This window comes from Corvus brachyrhynchos, unplaced genomic scaffold, assembly GCF_000691975.1.
Source record: "Corvus brachyrhynchos isolate BGI_N302 unplaced genomic scaffold, ASM69197v1 scaffold220, whole genome shotgun sequence".
NCBI classification, from domain to species: domain Eukaryota; kingdom Metazoa; phylum Chordata; class Aves; order Passeriformes; family Corvidae; genus Corvus; species Corvus brachyrhynchos.
Genome location: NW_008236209.1, coordinates 2,848,693 through 2,862,931, shown reverse-complemented (window position 1 = coordinate 2,862,931; position 14,239 = coordinate 2,848,693). Strand labels below are relative to the sequence as shown.

The 14,239-nt window shown below is 39.4% G+C and overlaps 1 protein-coding gene across 4 annotated transcripts in view; it reads left to right on the top strand.

The window, feature by feature from the left end:
- Positions 1-14,239, top strand: part of PCDH11X (protocadherin 11 X-linked) — a 439,600-nt gene that overhangs the window by 60,708 nt on the left and 364,653 nt on the right. For 3 of the 4 annotated variants that reach the window (XM_017742429.1, XM_017742437.1, XM_017742440.1), the window contains exons 3-4: positions 4,030-4,077; positions 7,151-9,637. In XM_017742429.1, the coding sequence (XP_017597918.1) occupies positions 4,030-4,077; positions 7,151-9,637 (2,535 nt within the window). The remainder of the gene's footprint in view (positions 1-4,029; positions 4,078-7,150; positions 9,638-14,239) is intronic. The other variant, XM_017742435.1, reaches the window with a different exon arrangement.

Below are 14,239 nucleotides of genomic sequence, written 5' to 3'. Positions count from 1 at the left end.
AATGTGCCACTGGGAGCTGAGACACTGCCTTTGGCTGTTGAGGCAAAATGAGGTTGTGATTTAGGAGCTGTTCTGAGCAGCAGTGCAGAATTGTTAGTGCTTCCCTCCAAAGGCACAGTGCTGCGTTGGAGGCTTGTACTCATTTATTTCTCTTTCTCGCAGGTCCTCGGTTCTGTGCCTGTTCTCAGCTAGGAAATAGAGCAAATATGTAACTGTCACCTTGTATAATGCAAATATCAAAATTCACTTGTTGGATGTATTGTTACCTGATATAAATCCTAATTTTTTTTTTTTCCTTCATTATATATCTATAGTGAGACTCCAAAGGCAGAAACATACTGAAAGGCAAGTCAGACGTCTGGAGCTTTATCATGGGAATTCAGAGCAAAGCTCAAACATGTTTAATACCTTAATCTGAATATCCTCAGGGTGTTGAAAATGTAGCTTTTTGTTCAGTAGGATGTCTGTGAATATTTCTGAACAACTATAATGGAGGAGATTAAGAGGGGAGGTTGCCTCCCTGGTTGTTACCTGCAGCTGTTGACCTCCCTTGTTTTGGTAAAAGTGTCTCTAAATGAAAGAACTTTGCTTGAAGTTTAAAACTCTAAAGTCTAGCTCCCAAAGTTACGTTATAATGCTTGGTTTTTAAAGTTCAAAGTTCTAAAGTTTAATTTTAAACATGATTGTTAACTCAGAAATGGCTGCCTTTTTCAGACCAGCTACAAACTTTGGACAATTGATAAAAGTGTCTCTGTACTTCAGTTTCCCATCTTTAGTTAGTGTACAACTATTTATGTAGCAGGAGTATTGTGAACATAAATTCCTTGCAGTTTTGTGGTGCAGCTGCGTATTTTTCTGAAATATGTAATTGTATGTCTGCAGTGCATTGTGAAAGACCCCTCAAGTAATGGCCCAGTTCCTTGAAAGCCATTTCTTGGTAATTTTGTGTCCTGTTAATGCAGCAGTCTGGGTTCACCATTACTCCCACCCTAGTTTGTAGAGGTGGATGAAGTGAATTTCTATTAAAAGAAAATATACAGGTTTCTGTTTTGCTTCAGGTTTTGGTTTTGTTTGCTTGGTTTTTTAAATTTTCATCCGTGTTTGAAAAGATAAATTAGACTTAATTACGAATCCACAAACAATTCAACTTGAAACAACATTTCAAAGGCCAAAGATGTGCTATAGAAAGAGAGTTATTCATGAAATCTGGTGCAGTCTTGAAAATGTGAAGTGTATGTGGGTTGCCAATTTCCAGCTCCTCCTGTTCTCTCCCTTGTAAAGCTTGTAGTTAAAAATATTAACACTTTTAAAGTATGGAGTTTCAGGCTTGCTTAAAGTGTAGACTGAAGAAATAAGGCCAGCAAATAAAAGTAAATAAATTAAAAATATAGTTTTCCCTGTCTCTGATTGTTTCTCCTCAATGGAGGTGAACACAATCCAATAAACATGGTCTGACAATTGAATGCCAAGAGCTGAGTAGGATGAAAAAATGTTCCATCTCAGAAAAAAAATATGCCTATCTCATATCTATCTATCTTAGAAAATAAAGTTGACAATGTTTAGAACATGACAAGGTTGAAAAAGGCTCCTTACAAAAGGGACCAAGTATTCCAAAAAAGTTTAAGGAGACTCCAGCAATGCAATTCTTAGGACTGTTTAAGTGTTGTTGTAGCAACATTAAATTTAACATTTAATTTATATTTCCAACGAAGTAATTTCCTGTAAATTAGGGTAAACCTCCTAGATTTTGTTTTTTCTTTTCTTTTTCAGAAAATCAGTATTAAATGTATTGATTGTCCTCATTTTGATTCCGTGTTGTACTTTTTACGTTCCTTTCCAGCATAAGATAGTTCATTATTGTCCTTATGTTCTGTTGATCCCATCCACAGCGTTGTGCTTGCTGCCTGCTTCATGGGACAAGAGCTGCTTTGTGTGTGGCTGTGGATCTGGAGAGAAAATTTTGGCAGCATTTTCCATTTATAGGAGCTCTTATGTAATTGGAGGAGGAAAAGTAGCAAGTTACGGTGTAGACATTGCTAATAATATGATGTCCTCAACTTTTACGTAGGAATGGAGCTAATTAGGATTCTGAATGCCGAAAATGCACTTCAGGTTTATGCATAATTGGCTGCTTCCAAGTCCTGTTTCTACTGTGGTTCTGAACCTGAAAGTTCAGTTTATTCCAAGCTAAACTTTTTTCTTGCTTTGAAGGAAACCAATGGAAACAGTGCCTGACACTGACAGAAAACCATAAATTGAACAAAAGTCTTAAGAATTTTTGCCTACAAATTAAAAGGCTGCATTGCTTTGACAAAGAGAGTGTTTCAAATCTGTAAGCAACTCTGCATCTGCTGAGGTCTGCATTATAAAAAACTTCTTACCTTTGTAATGTCATTTTTCTCCTTTGAAGTTCTCCCATTCAGTTCATAAGGTAACTGCTGGTACTAATGACACTTATTTCCAGTAACTTTGGGTTGTAAGCTGTGGGATGTCATGAGAGGAGTGACTGTGGAGTCTTTAAGCAGGACAGCTGTCCAACAAATGGTAATTTTCTAGAATGTATGGACAGCAAATTGCACACTGTGTGAGTAATAGCAGACAAGGGGCCTTTATGAGAGCTGCACACTTAGGGTAGTTTGGATCTGAGTGCATTCATATGCACCCATTATAGACACATAGATCCATTATCGCCTACCATGTGGAATATTTTGTGTTTAAGGCTTTAACTTGGCTTTGGCAATTCACAATTTCACAACCAAAGTAGCACCTTTGAAAGAAAAATGCAAGTTTAGTTTTCAGCTTTTATAGAAAAAGTTGTCCACCGTGTAACTGTGGTCTGTTTTTCTGCACTAGGAGCTGAAGTTGTGCTGCTGTGCTCTCTCCTTTGCTGATAGCACAGTTACAGAGCAGTTCTGTATGTCTTGACAAAAACAGGCAAGGAAAAAGTGTCTGGGACCCATCTTGTAGTTCTGCAGAAGACCTGCAAAGATTGTGTTGTTCCATGTGAAATAACCAGCAGTTAGCAAACCTGCATTATTTTCTGGACTTTCTGAAAAGATTTTAAGGTCCTCTGGACTCAAAACTACTTTCCAACCAAAGGTTTTTAATTAAGTGGTTACTTTAATGAATTACTGATTTACTGATGAGAAGCCAATCTTTTAATCTTTTTATTTTTCTTCCTTTTTTTTTTTTTAATAGGATTGTTAACATGTGATAAATGTGTACTTCTAGTGTGTTGCAATAGCCATTGAACTGAGTTAGTGTAGAATATTAGTAAAAGTTTGAGCTGTGCATGTAGTCTGGCCCTTGACTTCTGTTTAGAATTCAGTTGAGCCAAAGACATCACTTGATGTGTTTGTCATTTACAGTGCATGGAGTATGGATAATAAGTGTAGGGTGAAGCTGTAGACACAAAACAATGAGCTGTCTTTGCTCCTGTGGCTTTCTCTGGAGGTTCAGAATCCTCTTTTGAATGAAGATTGAGGACAGTGTTGATCTCCCCTTTGTCAGCTAACAATGGATCCTTGTTAGGCACAATTACATAATTTTTATGTTTTAAGGAATGATCACTGGTAGCCTCTCTTAATGTGAGTACTTTGTATCACAAGCAGTTGGGTTTGTATCGTTATTTAGCACAATATTCTTTCCCTTCCCCACTTCTTTGAGAAATTCCTGCCTTCTGCCAACTTACTGGTCTGCAAGTGTAAGTCCATAGGACGTTTTGAACACATTGGAGCATCTGTTACCAGCATTAACCAGAAGCTGGTCTGTTTTCCCATTCTTCCCAACAATGTCCAGGCAGTCAGTACCCCACAGATTTAACAGGATCCTGGGATGAAATGCTGTGATACTGCCATATCTGTGTGTAGACTTTTGGTGCACTTTGTCACATCCAGCCCTGTCTGTAACACTTAGAAGCTGCTCTAGCATATCACACTACGTGTCTGTGTGTCATTGATTATGTATTTATGAAACCACCTAAATGCTGCAATTTTTAAAATACTCTCTAATTTTTTATCCACATGACAGCCCAAAACAGCTCCGAAAAGGACATTTGGATCCATTACAAATGACCAGGTAAATATACAGTAGGGAGTGTTCAACATGAAAGTTGCATTATTTGAGAGACTGTGTGCATAAATCCATGGAAAAGGATGTTATGAAAATTGAATAAGGTAACAGAGCTTCTTACTGCCCTGATAAAGGATCTGGTTAGCAGGGTCAGAACATCTTCAAAGCTAATCCAGGCTCTGAGATAGGCATAACCTTGGTTTGCCTCCTATAGTTAGTGTTTAAACAGTATTTTTAAGTTTAAAAAGTCAATCGCTCTTATTTCTCACCCCCATTCTTCTGGGGTAGAGATATTGATGCAGCAAATTATTTATACCAGCCATTTTAATGGCCAAAGGTACTCTGGAACTGTTAATTATCTGTTATGCTTTTCCAATGGATTCGTGCCCTCCCCAGTGTGCACAAATCCTTCAGGACACTGGGATAATGTGGTGACTGAGGCACAGTTCAGTCCAAATTGAAATCTGACCCTAATGGAATTTTTATCTTCACAGTCCTAATGATGGTAAAGCCATTTACTTCAACATCAATAAATTAATCCTGAAGGTTTTTCGTCATATTTCTCATTTTAGCTCTCAATGTCTTTGCTCATAATGGAGAGAATTAGATATTTATAATCTTAAAAATATATTTCTTGCATGTTTCATCTTTTTTTTTTTGAGTGTTTAGAATGCGAGAACTGTCTGTTCTTAGAAAATGTGTTTGTTAATTTGCAGCATGTCACACCTAACCTTATCTCTTAAATAACGTGAAATAGTGTTGCTAGAACTAAGAGACTTCTACTTCTCTGTAATGGTTTTTCTGTGGTTTAAAAAGATGTCTAAACCTGTAAAGAATAAGAAGAAATAGACATGGATAATATTTCTTTCCACAGAACATTATTCAAGCATTAATAATGAACTTGGAAGTGATCTTTGCATTCTTTGCTGTTCTCTAGTCACTCACTGCTGGTGATGGGGAGCTAAAGCACCATTTTTTATATCAAACTCATATGCTGTGATGCAAAACCCCTCTCCCATACTTGATAAGAAAAGCAGAGATGGGCACACACATGTACAGCCACGTGAATTCAAAGTCTGTGTGAAGTTCTTGTTGTAGTTGTGGGATCTAATAACAGAATAATCAGTGCCCATCTGTCAACTTGTGTGCAAATAGAGAAGTAAAGAGAGCTGACAGGTTGCTTTTACTCTGGCTTCTGTTACTTACTTTCCTCTGGAATCTATGTTAAAGCATAGAATATATAATTTATAATTTCCTAGTAATTATGAAATTTATTGCAAATAACTGCTAGCCAGATTGAATACGAAGAGGAAACTCTTGCTCTGCTTCCTATCAACATAGAATTACCAGTCTAAAATTTACCCTAATTGGTTCAAAATATATATCTTGATTTAGAAACAATTTGCAGGTCTTACATTGTCATGCCTTCTGCTAAAGAAGCCAAATCTGTATTTGTTCTATTACTTCAAAATGTGTTCCAGTTTACTTTGTACTGTCCCCAGTTGCAACTTAATGTTGTCACAAATGCTGTGCAAGTGGCACAGTAATTTTGGATATGTGGATGAATAGTTCTGTCTCATGAAATAAAAGATTGCTTATGTAAGGTCAAAATCTGGCTTTGAGGAAACAAATCAATGAAAGAGTCCAGCCTCACCCAGGAGTGTATAGAAGCTATAAATGCAGTCAGTTAATGATGGGTAGCAAGATACAGGGAGTACAAATCTTTTGCAACTAATGAGAAATGAGGAACCTTGAACACTGGGAACATTTTCTTTTGCTTTCTTCTGGAGTGTCTCAAACCAGTTTAGAACACAACTGAACCCGGTCCGGTGGAAGGTGTCCCTGCCTCTGGCAAGGGCTTGGAATGAGAGGATCTTTAAGGTCCCCTCCAGCCCAAACCATTCTGTGATTCCGTGGCAGTTACCTGAGTGAGGGTGAAAGATGAGCAGAGTAAGCAGAGAAGGAACAGTTGTTCATTATTACAAATAGGACACATAAAAAGAAAGTCCTAATTAGTCCACAGTTTTATTTTTGCCTTCTCTTTTCTGGTCATCCCATGCATTCAGCATCAGCCATCTGCCTTCTAGCCCTGCCCTTATGGAAGATGTGGCTGGAAAACTGCCTTTACATAATTCCTCTAAGTGGTGAGATAAGAGAAAAGAGGGTAATTACAATATTCTTAATTCCTGTTTGTCTGAAGAGACAGCAGAAGAGAAGAGGGAATGTAGTTCTAGATTCCAATATTTATTTTAGCAGATTTGTCAGCACTAGTGTTTTTTAAAAAGCTGTGTTTGTGCAATATATGGAGCATTTTGGTACCGTTCCAGAGATGTTCAACAAATCCCATGAAAAATATTGATCATTTTCAAATTGATCTCGCAGTTCTGTGATTTTTTTTGGAATGAAAATAGATCTTTTTTCACTGGGATTGTACTTTCACTACAAATATAAAACATACAGTGATGAATGCAGGAATATTTTTAATGAGTTTTTAAATATATTTCTCATGAGCTCTTACGATTTAGTTTTGTCTGTATCATCAGACACCTGAATTATGTAATAAGCACTTTTTCAGTGATGGTGTTGGGGGTTTTTTTTATGCTAATGGTTTCAGATCATGTCCAAAGTTGCTCCACAAACAGAAATAATCCCTTTGTCTTTGATGGTTTCCTTGAAATTGAATATTGGTATAGGTCCTCCAGTGACTGAACTTTGGCCTCATTCCTCATTTCCACACTCACTCATACAATACAAAATCTGAATCACATCTGTCCAGGAATTTAATAGCTTTTCTTTAGAAATAGAGAATCTGGATGAAAAAAATCACTATCACTCCCACATTTCCTCTTTAGTTTCTAGAGTATCTGTTTATTGCTGTGTTTGCTCTGGAGCTTTCTTAAGTTTCTGGAGCTTAAAGCAAAATCAGATGTTGAAAAATAAAGATAAATATAAAAATGTATATTCCTGTATAGAGTATATGTATAAATATATATTCCACGACAGTTTCAGAAAAATAATGTGGTTCTTTTCTGTTTAAATACACTGTCAAGCTAAAGTGTGTTCTTTCTGTGTCTTGTAGGGTCAAAATGTATTTGGTCTTGACATAACTGAGACACCTGAGGGAGATAAGTGGCCTCAACTGATTGTCCAGCAGATCCTGGATAGGGAGCAGAAGGACACCTATGTGATGAAAATCAAAGTTGAGGATGGTGGGAGCCCCCCGAGGTCCAGCACTGCCATCCTGCAGGTCACAGTGACCGATGTCAACGACAACCGCCCGGTGTTCAAAGAGAACGACATCGAGGTCAGCGTGCCAGAAAATGCCCCAGTGGGCACCTCTGTCTCCCAGCTCCACGCCACCGACGCAGACCTGGGCTCAAATGCACAGATCCACTTCTATTTCAGCAATCAGATCTCCAGCCTGGCCAAAAGGCTCTTTGCCATCGATAACACCACTGGCCTCATCACCATCAGGGAACCACTGGACAGGGAGGAATCTCCTGTGCACAAATTAACTGTTTTGGCAAGCGATGGCAGCTCAACGCCATCAAGAGCAACAGTGACTGTTAATGTCACAGATATTAATGACAATGTCCCATCTATAGACACGAGGTACATCATCAATCCGGTGAATGGGACGGTGCTTTTGTCTGAGAAGGCTCCCCTTAACACAAAAATTGCGTTGATAACAGTGATGGACAAGGACGCTGATCAGAATGGGAAAGTTACCTGTTTTACAGACCACGATGTCCCTTTCAGGCTAAAACCAGTGTTTGATAATCAGTTTCTCCTGGAGACAGCCACGTTTCTAGACTATGAAGCGACACGGGAATATGCCATCAAAATTGTGGCTTCGGATTCGGGGAAGCCTCCCTTAAACCAGTCTGCAATGCTCCTGATCAAAATTAAAGATGAAAATGACAATGCCCCAGTTTTCACACAGCCTATCATAGGTCTTTCCATCCCTGAAAACAACGCTCCTGGTACTCAGCTAACCAAGATCAGTGCTACGGATGCCGACAGCGGGCGGAATGCTGAGATCAGCTACATCCTGGGTTCCGATGCGCCCCCAATATTCAACCTGGACCGCCGTACAGGCATCCTGACAGCAGTGAGAAAGCTGGACAGAGAAAAGCAAGACAGGTACTCTTTCACTGTGCTGGCAAAGGATAATGGGATGCCACCTTTGCAGACCAATGCTACCGTGACGGTGTCGGTGCTGGACCAGAATGATAACAGCCCTGCTTTCACACATAATGAATATAATTTCTATGTGCCAGAAAACCTGCCCATGTATGGCACAGTGGGGCTTATCACAGTTACGGATGCTGATGCGGGAGACAACGCTGCGGTCACTCTCTCTATCTTAAATGGTAGAGATAATTTCATTATAGATCCACTTACTGGTGTAATAAGACCTAATATAACCTTTGATAGGGAGCAGCAGGGGTCATACACTTTCCAGGTGAAAGCAGTGGATGGAGGAAGACTGCAGCGTTCCTCAACTGCCAAAGTGACCATCAATGTTGTTGATGTAAATGATAACAGGCCTGTTTTTGTTATTCCCTCATCTAATTATTCCTATGAGTTGGTCCCAACGTCAGCCAGCCCAGGTTCTGTAGTTACTAAAGTCTTTGCAGTTGATAATGACACGGGAATGAACGCAGAGCTCCGCTATAGCATCATAGGTGGGAACTCCAGGGGCTTGTTTACCATTGACCAATTAACAGGCAATATTACTTTGAAAGAGAAGGTGATTACATCAGATCATGGCTTGCACAGACTGGTGATCAAAGTGAATGACCTGGGACAGCCAGAGTCTCTTTACACGATAGCTCTTGTGCACTTGTTTGTGAACGAGACGGTCACCAACAGCTCCTATGTGCAAGAGTTGGTGCGTAGAAATATGGAAACTCCAGTTGGCCAGAACATTGGGGATGGTGAGATAACCCCACAGACCAATGATTATGTCAAGATCATCATTGCCATTATTGCAGGCACCATGACAGTTATTCTGGTAATTTTTGTTACCGCTTTAGTCCGGTGCCGCCAGACGCCCAGGCACAAGGTTGTCCAAAAAAATAAGCAGAGTGGTGAATGGGTTTCCCCCAACCAAGAGAATAGGCAGATCAAGAAAAAGAAGAAGAAGAAGAAGCGCTCTCCAAAAAGTCTCCTCCTCAACTTTGTGACTATTGAAGAATCTAAGCCTGATGACCCTGGCCACGAGCACATAAATGGCACTTTAGACATTCCCGTAGAGCTAGAAGAACAGACTATGGGAAAGTATAACTGGGCCACCACACCAACCACATTTAAACCTGATAGCCCAGACTTAGCAAAGCACTACAAGTCTGCTTCTCCGCAGCCTACCTTTCAAATTAAACCTGAGACTCCTGTACCCCCCAAGAAGCACCATGTCATTCAGGAATTGCCTCTAGATAACACCTTTGTGGTGGGCTGTGACTCACTTTCCAAGTGTTCATCCAGCAGCTCGGACCCTTACAGTGTTTCTGAATGCAGCTGTCAAGGAGGCTTCAAGACCCCAGGCCCCATACACACCAGACAGGTAATGGAATTTTAAGGTGCTTTCTTCCTTCTTCCCTCCTTACTTTGCCAATCCTATAACTCTAGTTTGAAGTGCTGCAAGATAAATTCTCCTGCAAGGAGTAAAAGTCTGAAAGTTCATATTCCATTGAGGTGTTGCAAAGTAAACAATTCAAGCTTCCTCAGCGGTAAGGGAGAAAATGAGAAAGGAAAAGAGTGTTGTCTGTGAGGAGACTGAGCAGGCAGAGATCCCTCTGGTGGTATCCCGACTGCAGATGGCAGCATGGCACTTCCCGCCTCGCCGCGGGACCTCGAGCAGCTCGGGAGGCGCGGGGGGCGGTGGGACTGTCCTCTCCAGTCTGGTGTGCTCGAGGATCGAAGCCATCCAGGCCAGGTGGAAAGCAATAAAGCTTTACAGGAGCTCATAAGTGGTTCTTAATATTAATGGAGTCTGGAATTGCAGCCTTCATTTGGGCGTAGCTTTGCTTCAAGGTCTCACAGAAGCGGGCGAGGATTTTCCTCCGAGAGTTTCAGTGCCATTTTCAGACTGGAAGGAGCATTAAATCTGGTGGAATGACACAGCTGACAGGCAAAGTTAGGGAAAAATTAGAAGCATCAGCATAATTGATCTCACTTATTTGCTGCTCTGCCTGATAAACTAGGTATTAGCTTCATAGAAATGCAGTACAACAAAGGAAATGCCTAAAGAATCCTCAGCTTAATATTAAAAATAAATTGAGAACTAAAATACCCCTTATTCTTCAAGACTCCACAGAAAAGCTTTAAGTCACTGGAGATAGAATCTAGTGTTTATCCATATTCTGAACAGTTTAATAAAACTTTTCTGTTTTTCTGTTTACTTCTGTTTCTTCATAAGTATCACAAAGTTTTCAGTGGGGATAGTTTTCTAGTTAAACTTTAGTTGGTCAAGGAATTAATCAAACTAACATGTACTTCAAGAGTGCTTATTATGGATAATACATTTTAGCTTGATAATACATTTAACTTAATGTATTCATTGGGAACAAATCCTCAGCATGACTAAGTTGTTAATGTTCTTCCTCCAGCTGAATTTTTTTCTGGGAGGTTTGTTTTACTACAGCTGTAATGATAACAACATGCATAAAAAAAGCTTTGCATTAAATGCAGTCATCATATCTTTGAAAATTTCAGGCTCTGTTGTTTATTTTATTATATTTTGTTCCCTTTACCAACACAAATTTGTATGGTAATCTATATCACTATGTACAGCATTTCTTATTCAATATATTTCAATGCGTTAAGTTACATTACATATTAGAAAAGCCTCTTGCCAGTTTGTTCATCTGTTTGAACTCCCGTCACCGAGGAGAGGGCAGTGCTGTTTTCAGCATTTCTGTAGGCCTGATCTAAGTGATTTCTTTCAATGGAGTTCTGGTACAGTTCCTGTGAGTCAAAAAGGTTCTGCCACTGTCTGCTGAAACACACTTTGTCATGCAGTAATGCAGCTAACAAAGAAAGAAAGCTCATGACTCTCAAAGTCCCTTCTATGGCAGTAAAAAGCTAGAAAGCAGAATGGAAAGCAATTCTCTTCTGCAGAAGTTGGTTGGCGAAAAGGAGCATTTCTTTTTATCTGTTACAGGGGTTCCTATCTGGAAAAGCAGAATAGAACTGTGGGTTTTTTTAATGCTCACTAGCTGATATTAGCTTATCTTCATAGAGCTTCGCCTAACGTTGTTAGGAATGTATGCTGAATAGATAAGAAAAGAGATTACTGTTACAATTTGTACTGATTTTGTTAAAATTACAGCTATCCTTATTTCAGGCATATTTTTCTGCATGAAAGTGATAACACTGTGTGGAGGAAGGGTAACTAATCATCACAATGGCCCTTTACACTTATTTGGATAGAGTGTTTACCTTCAAACACATGAATTCACTTTTTTTTTTTTTTTTAAAGATATATATATATATAAATAATTTCATGAATGCATTATTTACATAAATTGAGCAAGAGAGGCCACTAGAGGAAATCCTTTGTGTTGTGTTGGACTGTGAAATGAAAATTATATTTCATGGTAAGTAAAAATGAGTAAAGAATTTCTTAAAGCTCAATGGATCTTTTAAAATCAGTCTCACTCCTGGCTCTGTGTGTTGTAACCTGGATAGTTTTGTCTGCAGTGGGGCTTTGGAAGGTGTCTCAGGACAGGCTACCTGAGAGTTGTCTCTGTTAGCCTATAAAACGAAGAAACAAATATAAATACAAATAATCCTGAGGCACGGTGCTCCAGTTGTCCTGCTGTCCCACCACCCTTCAGCCTCAGAGACCAACAGATTTTCGTGGTTCAGGATGATTTTGTGCCAGGCACTCTCTGAATTTGCAGAAAACTGTGGGGCAAGCTGGAGAACAGAAAGACAGTTCAGTTAAAGGGAGATGTGCTAGTTTGAAGAGTGAAAATAAGATGCCTGATATAAGGGGAAAATAGAATCATTTATCACTTTTACCTTAGTGCAGCTCTTTTACAAGGCAAAAGTTCTCTGAAGGAGCCTGAAGAAGATTCTGTTCACTGTGAAGTGTCTCTTCAGTTTGAGGACTGATATTATTATAGGCTGCGCATCTCAGCTATTGTTAGTTTTGTCCATGCAAGACTTTCTACTCAGATATTTGAAATAATACTGTGTTACAGCTAAAAATATATGTTTTCTTTGGAAGCTCTAAATTTTGTGTCTGTCTGAATGGTATTGATTCAGGTCTTTAAAGAAAGGAAAGTATGCCTTTGCTTTACTGCTAAATTTGTCTAAGTGGTCTATAAAATGACAGAAAGTCATTATAACAGTCATACGCAAAAAGCATGCAAGCAAAGATGGAGAGGTTTTTCTGCTAAAAAACCCCAAAATATCTCTTTAGTGGTCATGTGGGCAAATAAATACAGCAGTGCAACAGCTGAAATTTTTATGGGGAAGCAATTGGAGACTCCTGAAGCAGCTGAGGACACTTCGAATCATAAACTACAGGAAGCTGAAGAGGGAAAGTATGGTCTTAATGTAACGTCCCCTAAGAGAGAGGTTAAATTTTGCTCTGTTTGTCTGTGAGAAAAGGCGAAGGGCAGAGGTACTGATATTATTCTGAAGTTACCCAGGAGGAGTTAATCAATACCAGTGCCAATAGACCTTCAGAGTAGCATGCTTTTTTGGGGGATGTCGTAGAGATAATTCTTTTAAAGGAGTTTTACCAAGTGATATAAATTGTGAAGGGGCTTATTCATAATAAGGTTTTTCAAAATAAGGATATCTGGAGTGTTCCAAAATCAAACTGACTTTCCATGTCATCAGGTTTCCATTGTTTTGGCAGTCGTGGGCCTCACAGAAATTTTCTTTGGTGCAGAAACATACAACATCTTTCAAGTTTATTTATCTGCAAGCTTTGTAAAAGCTCAGTTATTTTTGACATTCACCTCAGTGGGAGCAAACTGTGTGAAGTGCTCCAGACTGACACAAATCTTCTAATTCTCTTTGCATTTGCATGGGAATGACGAAAAGAAGGGAGAGGAGTTTTCTTTAGTCTCATTTTAATGTAACACAATTTCAAAATCTGAAATCTTTGCTCATGTTCTTTAAAACAACATTCAGACGTTTCAGATTCCTGTCTAGGTATCAGCCTGTCTAGTCAAAACACGCATAATTATAGAGCACAGTTTTATCTGTGGCAGCTTGATTCAAAGAAGGTAATGCTGCAAAGATTCATCAGAACTTGCCTTGCATCCTTCTTCTTCTTGTCCCTTTCTTTTATTGAATGCTATTTCAGATGTGCCTTTCATTTGAAAATAGTAGAATGAATACTATAGGAACAGGGGAAATCTTTTCAAATTTACAGCTGGTCACCCAGGAAGGGTCCTGTGATCTTTTGGGTTGTTATCTTTACCTTCAGAACAAGTTTTTTCTGCCTTGGTGCTACTGAGGAGCTGTGAGTGCCCCTTGAAGCAGCGCCTCTCCCACTGGAGGAGCTGGAAGGTGCAATGTGCTCCTCATCTGTGATTCTCTGCTGTTTGCAGGGGTTCTCCCTCATCTGTCCAGCTGGACTCTGGTCTGTCCGTGAATCCAGCTGCACTGCCAGGACACTGTACCATGTTGGGAAGCTGCTGAGGGAGGGAACAGGCATGGAGATTGATTTTTGTCATGTTTGCTGATGCAAATCTTCATTAGGGGAGTTCAGTTGGCAGGATTCTATCATCTGTGAATTTACCCACACTTAGGAATAGAAATTTCAGATGACACAGGGGTCTCTGCTGGACTGGTTTGTTAGGAGCTGATGGAGATAGACATTACACTCCTTACAGAAATCTGAATGGGAAGTAGACCTCATTTAAAATACACAGCATTTTGGGGCCCCACTGTCTCAGTTCTGTGATTCTATCACTGCCTGCTTAGACCTGATTACAGTTATGGGATATTTGGTTTTCTGATTTAAAATGTGGTGAAATGTCATTATAGCTTCCCACTCACTATGAGAACAGTGTGCTCAGGATGTGAATTGAAGGAATATTGCACTGTTCCTGAAAATAATAGCTCTGAAACTCACCTGTTCTGTGAATCTTTAGCTGCAGGATTTTTTGTTTTGTGTAATAACAGTGAGTTTAATTTAGAA